The sequence below is a fragment of the Myotis brandtii genome, unplaced genomic scaffold (genome assembly GCF_000412655.1).
Source record: "Myotis brandtii unplaced genomic scaffold, ASM41265v1 scaffold582, whole genome shotgun sequence".
Lineage (NCBI taxonomy): Eukaryota > Metazoa > Chordata > Mammalia > Chiroptera > Vespertilionidae > Myotis > Myotis brandtii.
In genome coordinates, this window is record NW_005370187.1 from 629,145 (window position 1) to 636,453 (window position 7,309).

The 7,309-nt window shown below is 47.7% G+C and overlaps 1 protein-coding gene across 7 annotated transcripts in view; it reads right to left on the reverse strand.

Annotated features, from left to right (window-relative positions):
* Positions 1-2,030: 2,030 nt before the first annotated feature.
* HSD3B2 (hydroxy-delta-5-steroid dehydrogenase, 3 beta- and steroid delta-isomerase 2) overlaps positions 2,031-7,309 on the reverse strand; it is a 13,468-nt gene continuing 8,189 nt past the window's right edge. For 5 of the 7 annotated variants that reach the window (XM_014550102.1, XM_014550100.1, XM_014550103.1 and 2 more), the window contains 2 exons: positions 5,759-5,923; positions 2,161-3,310 (listed from right to left, as the gene is read on the reverse strand). In XM_014550102.1, coding sequence (XP_014405588.1) covers positions 2,499-3,310; positions 5,759-5,923 — 977 coding nt within the window. In that variant the 3' untranslated portion in view covers positions 2,161-2,498. Of the gene's footprint in view, positions 2,101-2,160; positions 3,311-5,758; positions 5,924-7,309 lie in introns of those variants that run through there. The other 2 variants (XM_005879082.2, XM_005879081.2) reach the window with 2 other exon arrangements.

Consider the following 7,309-nt stretch of genomic DNA (forward strand, 5'->3'; position numbering starts at 1 on the left):
CCGCCCCCACGGGTTTTTGTGGCTGCTGCCTGGCCGCGCAGCTTTGAGTGTGTGCGCTCAGTTGGTTTTATTTTATTTTGAACTTCTTTGACATCACCCTTTTTTATCGTTCATGAACTACTGATCACAGACAGAAAGACTGCCAGAAAGATTTAGTTCTGCCTTTTAGGTTAATGCCAGTATTTGAGAGTCAGGCCTGATAGGAAGCTGTAATAAGTGCTAGATAGAAGTGAAAAAAGAGAAAGACTCTAAGTCTGAAGTATGATAGTCCAAATTTCCAGGGGTCGGATTTCAATGAGAATATCCCAATTTAGGGGTATAGGTCTTTTATGATCTTACAGATTTGAACTTGTAATTTGTGCTAGAGTTTAAGAACTTGATAAGAAAACAGCACTTTATTTGGAAAATTAAGGGTAAAATGGCTGTTTAATTTCTTCATACAAATTGGGCTTTAAATGCATAGTGCATTTGACTAGCATACTTAAATATTGTACCCTCCAAATATTTATAAAAAATGTCCTTAATTTTAGAGAGGAAGGGAGAGGGAGAGAGACACATCGATTGACTGCCTCTTGCACGGGCAGGGATCGAATCTGCAACTCAGGTACATGCCCTTGACCAGGAATTGAACCTGAGACCCTTCAGTGTGGGGCTGACACTCTAACCATATAGCAACACTAGCCAGGGCTGTATATATGTAGTAATTTTTAGACTCTAAATTTTGTGCTATGGGTAAAAAATGTCCTTAATTTTAGAGAGGAAGGGAGAGGGAGAGAGACACATCGATTGACTGCCTCTTGCACGGGCAGGGATCGAATCTGCAACTCAGGTACATGCCCTTGACCAGGAATTGAACCTGAGACCCTTCAGTGTGGGGCTGACACTCTAACCATATAGCAACACTAGCCAGGGCTGTATATATGTAGTAATTTTTAGACTCTAAATTTTGTGCTATGGGCCATGAAACTAATACAATGTATAGTAAGTACAATGTATAGTATAGGAATGATAGGGCAGTTCAGAGTTTATTTAAGAAAAACAACTAATAATTATTGTACCTATAATGGCACACTACACTTTTTTGCTAAAGCCTTAAGAATTCTTTTAAGGCACACCCTGCCATACTGTCCCATTCATGTGCAACATAGATGGAGCAATTTTCATTAATGCATAAAGTGTTAGAAATTTTTAAATTAACTAGAGGCCATTAATTCTTAATATCCAAAGCTTGTCTTGTAAAAAAGTAGAGAGAAAAAAAATAAAACGTCAACTTTATTATTTCTGAATGGGTTAAGATGAGGCAGCAAGCACAATGGGTGTGAACAGGCTTTCCACAGGGACTTGGCCTTGGGTAGTAAGGCTTGTGTTGTGACCTATTAGGCTTCGATTATTTGACCTGTTTTCTTCGATTATTTTTCTCATCTTTGCCACTGAACCTTAAGTCTAGGAGGTATCCCCTTCCCTTCTTGTAAACATTGTAAAAGTCCATCTATTCTGTCGTTAGTGCTGAATGCGTGAAGTGAAAGCATAGTTCTTTGTCCCCTGTCCCAGTGACCAACTCAAATAATACCTGTCAACACTAAATTGTCAATCATGTTGTGTCTGTTTCATTTTTTTGGTATTTGCGTGTGATAGCTTTACACCTGTCAGTGTCTTTTATTGAGGCTGTAAGCCGGCAATAGTAAGACTTTAATTATAAAGGACCCTTGTCTTAAATTTCCCAGCAAGATCAGGGAAAAGTAACCTGCTGGCAATCTATATATCCAAGCTTTGCTCAGAGGCTCCATTCTGCCACCTCCAGTGAAGGCTAGACATTTGACAGCTTATTGATTGAGTGGCTGGGAGTGGGCCTGGACTGATGGAAAAGCGGTCAGTGTTTCTGTGGTTGGATCTTGCCAGTAGACTGTAAGTTGCTGATTTACTAAAAGACCCCTTAGGGAGGTAAAACCATGATGAATTAAAAATGTTAACTGCTTTGCCCTGGCCGGGTGGCTCAGCTGGTTGGAGTGTCCTCTAGTACACCAACAAGTTGGGGGTTTGATTCCCAGGCAGGGCACATACCCAGTTCCATGCAGTTTTTCTTACAGGAGATGGTGACATCTGGAAATAGAGGCAAAAGGAGGAAGGTATGTATTCACATAAACCACAACTCCCTTCAGGTTAGGCATGAAAACATTTATTATTCTTTCCACCGAGTTGTGTAAAGGGATAGGAATTTAAAAATTTTGTAATTGGCAAAGGAAATGAAATGAATAGGCAGAAACCTAAATGAAAAGAGGCCCGAATAGTTTCAGGATCAGCAACTGGGACGTGGGGACCAGCAGTTGCAGGAAATCACTTTGTCCTCTGGAGGGTGGGTAGGGCGGAAAGCTTCGCTGGGCCAGTGACTGGTGGGAGGAAGAAGGCAATGAGATGGCATCTTGTAACAGGGATGCACCAGAAGGGGAGACTGACAGCCACCCACTCACAATACCCACATGCACCCCTTGTCACCCGCCTCAGCGAGTCTTGGTTCTCGCGGCTTCCTTGTGCCGCTCCACCAGGGAGCCAATCCACTCCATGGTTTTCTGCTTGGCTTTTTCCCAGCCGAAGAGCGGCTGGTACCCCAGATCTTGCTGAGCTTTCTTGTAGGAGAAGGTGAAGACGCTATTCAACAAGGTCACCGTGTGGCGGTTGAAGGGGGGTTGATACCTGCAGATGGGACTGAGCAGGAAGCTCACTATTTCCAGCAGGAAGCCCAGCCAGTACTTCGGCAATACAGGCAGGCTCATCCGGGAATCCAGACAGAAGCCCCATTCTTTGCTCAGAGTGTAGTTGAGGTGGTCGTAGCTCTGGTGCGGCGTGTCATCTGCGATGTAGTAGAACTGTCCTTGGATGTTTGCGGCTTTCTCAGGGTCCCGCAGGGCCCTCAGAGCCAGAATGTGGGCCCAGGCCACGTTGCCAACATACACTGGGTTGACGATGGAGAACTTGCTGTTGTGTGGCAGGATGCCATTGTTCTTCAGGGCGTGATCAATAAAGCCATAAAGGAAAGGGCTTCCTTCCCCATAGATATACATGGGTCTTAAGGCACACGTGTACAAGGTGCCACCATTTTTAAGAGCCCACCCATTCGCGGCCAGCACAGCCTTCTCGGCAAGCTTCTTGCTGTACGGATATGCAGCCGACCACGTGGTTTCCAGAGGCTGGTCTTCAGAGGCGTTCTGGATGACCTCCCGGTAGGAGTTGGGCCCGGCCACCTCTATGGTGCTGGTGTAAATGAAGATGGGCACACTGGCCTGGGCACAGGCCTCCAGCAGGATCTGGGTACCTGCCCACAGGAGCACGCTGTCAGTGGCAGGCAAAAGCCCAAAGAACCCACGCCCACCGACCCTGTCCACCCCCACCCCCAGGGGGGAGGGGTTATTGCAGACCAGGAGGGAATGGAATGCTCCCATGTCTCTGGCTGAGAGCTGACATGCCAATGCCACAGAAAAGTGCAACTATAAAAAGCAAAGATGTCTAGGCTTTTGGATTTCATGGGCCTGTGTGTGTACTTCTGATTCTGGAAAAGGACATAGGATTGCCACTTCATATTTTCCTGATGATGGACATTAACAAATGATCATTTTTCATCCCTACCACCTCATTAATGGAAGGCTATTTTAAATAAAAGAAATTAGGAGGCTATACTCTCAGAATATGGACAGTCCTAGTCCCTCGGCAAAAGAGAACAGTTAAAGGACTCTCATCTCAAACACACACACACATACACATACCACACACACACACACAGGTTTATAGGTAAAAACACTCTTAAATATATATTGAATTGTTTGTATTCTCTTTTTAAGGACCAATAAAAACGTAGTCACAAGGACATTTCTTTGAGAGCCACTGAGCAAATTAGTGTTTTCTGGGGAGAAGCTGGAGATCCAGGTTCTGCTCCCGATTGTGTGTCCCCTGTAAGGCCAATCCTAGTTCTGTCTGTGACTTCCCAGGTATGAAAAGTGGGTGTGATAACCCTCCTCCTCCTAAGCATTGCGGAATTCTGCACTGGCCTTGCTCGTTGAGCCTGGGGGAGAATCAGGAGGGGGCGCCCTCTGGTGGTGATACCTACAACTGGAGGATCTGGCAGAATCCCTTAAGCTGGGTAGAACCTTAGCTCTGGGAAGTAATCCAGAGCGCCCTCCCTACAAGGAATCTCTGGGCCAAAGCATCATTTTTATATTTTGCATTTAAAAATCCCTTTTAAGGACATTGTGAAGTTTGATTTTGGGGAGAGACATCTTCAATTAAAAATAATTTAAATCTAGAGGCAGAGAATATTTGGAGCTAATTTACCTGCTGAGGGGGAAATGACAATCATCATGAAGTATTTTCTAAACCTGGGAGTGACCTTGCTTTTAGTCAACTTAACACTTCTCAGGGATTTCAAATCTCCTGTTGTTGGGAGCTGTGAAGGGTGGGGACTGTGAGAGAGGGCTGACCACGAGAAACTGGTTACTCTCACCCCCTCCTTGCAATGTGGGGGTGATCAGGGGTGTGGCTTAGTGGAAACATAAAGGGGTCTTTTTTTGTTATTGTGCTGTTTTTGGCTAGAAACCCAAAGCCATACGTTGCTTTAGAAGAGGAGTCTGAGTAGACTAACTTGGGAGTGCAGGGCACAGAAGACAGATGGGCTAGGGAGATGGGGTGCTGTCGTCCTAGAGAGGCTGGGCGCCAGGGACCAGATGGATGATAACGGCAAGCTAATGAGGGGTTTAAGCCAAATCCTCGAGCAAATGCATCTAAAGTAGATTGGGAAGCCACACTTCTGAAAGAGCACCCAAGCCTTTAAGGTCTGAGGATCGAAAGTGTATCTTGACACCTGGTTAGAACTAGTTCTACGAGGAGACCTGGTAGTGGGTGAAGAAGTGGTGTTATGGATAATGGGATACCATTATTGTTAAGAAAATATTACAGGACGTCAAGTGCTCCATGATTCTGTAGTTCCAGACCCCTGCACCAGCCTCATCCTGCGCAGGAAGTCCCGCCCAACGAATCCGGCCCAGAGCTGAGGCCCATCGCTTCTAACTGACCTAGGGCCACCTCATCCCAGAGCCCTTAGTTCTTGGCCCCACTGTGTGACCACCGCCTTAGAGCCACACGGGAGGGCTACAATGATGACTAAGGAAGCAGCTGGGAGACCCGGTTCCAGCCCAGGGGAGGTGGTTGGGTATCAAGTGTTGGAGGTTGGAGTTTAGTTCCCTCTCGATGGGAGCAGCACTAGAAAGAGCTTCTGTGGCCTTTGGAGTCACACAGCTGTGGGTTTAAATCCTAGCTCTCCCTCTCTGGCTCATGGGGCCTTGGAAGCTACTTAGCCTTTCTCAGCCCTAGTTTTCTCATCTAAACACCTGAGGACACCTGGCTTGTGTGGCTTACTGGTTGAGCATTGACCCATGAACCAAGAAGTCCTGGTTTGATTCCTGGTCATGGCACATGCCCAGATGGTGTGCTGGATCCCCACTAGGGGGCATACAGGAGGCAGCCAATCATTGATTCTCTCTGATCATTGATGTTTCTCTATCTCTCCCTCCCTCCCTCCCTCCTTCCAAACATTAAAACAACAGCAACAACAAAAAAAACCCTGAGGACAACAGCCAACACTCTTGCGGTTGGTAGTGCTAAGCAAAAGCACAGATCTCAGATCAGTGATTGGCCTGCTCCTCTCTACCTTGTCCTGTTCTCCCAGCCTCACCTGCCCACCCCACGCCACCTCCTCCCGAGGATATAGTACCTTTCAGGTTGACATTCATGATGGTCTCTCTCGGAATGACATTGAAGACGTCAATGACAGAGGCGGCGTGAATGACAGCTGAGATGCCCTGGCAGGCTCTCTTCATGAACTGTTCATCCAGAATGTCTCCTTCCAGCAAGGTCAGCTTGCTCTGGCTCTGGAGCTCTGTGTGAACACCGTCAGGTCACTGAGAGGCATCTTGGATCTGGGAGTTTCCTGATAAAGGTGGCATTTTACCCAGGTCTCCTAGGACAAGTGGTGGGGAGGGGGGAAGAGGGCGGGGCGAGGGAGGGAGGCACATTCCACAGAAGGACAAGTAATCCAAAGCACAGAGATCAGAATGTGTAGTGTTTATTGGAAATAGCAGACATCTGTTTCCACCCATCTCATTCCAAAAAAGAACTTGAGCAGTGAGGAGTCAAGCGTGCCCGGAACACTAAATTGTCAAAAGGACTTGTGGGAAGTCCATCCATTCATTGAGGAGAGTGGGGTGATTGTGGAGAGTGGCTATAAAGAGGACAGAATTCGGATTTCCTTCTGTAGGGAATGAAGATCACGTATGGATTTGGACTAAGTGGAGAAACGTGAACAGAGTTGTGTAGGAAGCTCACCCTGGCCGCAGTGGCTTGTGGGGAGGGTGTAAGAGAAAGCAAAGCAGTGGAGAGATCAATCTGAATGTCTGGACCAAAGTTCAGACGGGGGCACGGGAGCCAGGGTCCCAGCAGCTGCACTGGGCAGAGAAGGGGAGGGATGCACAAGGTTGGATGTGCAGACCTCGCCATGTCAGGTTCTGGTTCTTGTTGGAGATGGGCTGAGAGGAAGAGCCAAAGTCTCGGGTACCAGGAGGATAGTGGAACCACTGGCGGGGAATTTAGGATGAGCCCAAGCTCTTATTAGGTGCCGAATGAAAGCTCCCAGCCCTGGAGCCGAGGGCAGCAGCTACCACAGCAGGGTCTTCTGCTCCTCTGAAGCCCACGGGAGTGACAGCGCTGTGCTACCTACCGTTTGGATAAACACCCTGCATTTATCCTGTGCTTCCTACTCTACACTCAACCCCATAGTTTTCTGACTTCCTTTCCCGGCTGTCTCACGAGATAGGCATTCTGATGCCCACTTTACAAGTGAGGGAACTGCGGCTCAGAGAGTAAGGGGTAGGTCTCAGTCACACTTATAGTGACTCAGCCTTCCCCGCTTTCAGCCTTGCTCACCTCCCTTGCCACCCAAGTGCAGGACTGGCCCAGTTCTGGGGCAGAGTGAGAAGTCTATTGAACAAAAATTGGCAATGGGGGCCAGAGAACAGTAAGAGAGTTCAGAGGGGAAAATTCAGGGCCGGAGAATCTCCTTCCTAGGTCACAACTGGGAACAACCACCTGCTCTCCTGAAGTGTCTGCCAAGTTTGCTCTGCCCCCAGAAGACCCCAGAGTAGGCGAAAGGCAGGAGAGAAGCGGCTAGAAGTCAGCCTGACCCACCTCTGCCCTCTCCCCTCCCTTCCTCTGCCTGTTGTTTGCTGCCGACTTCAGTAGACTGGATCAAAAGACTCAATATATCCTG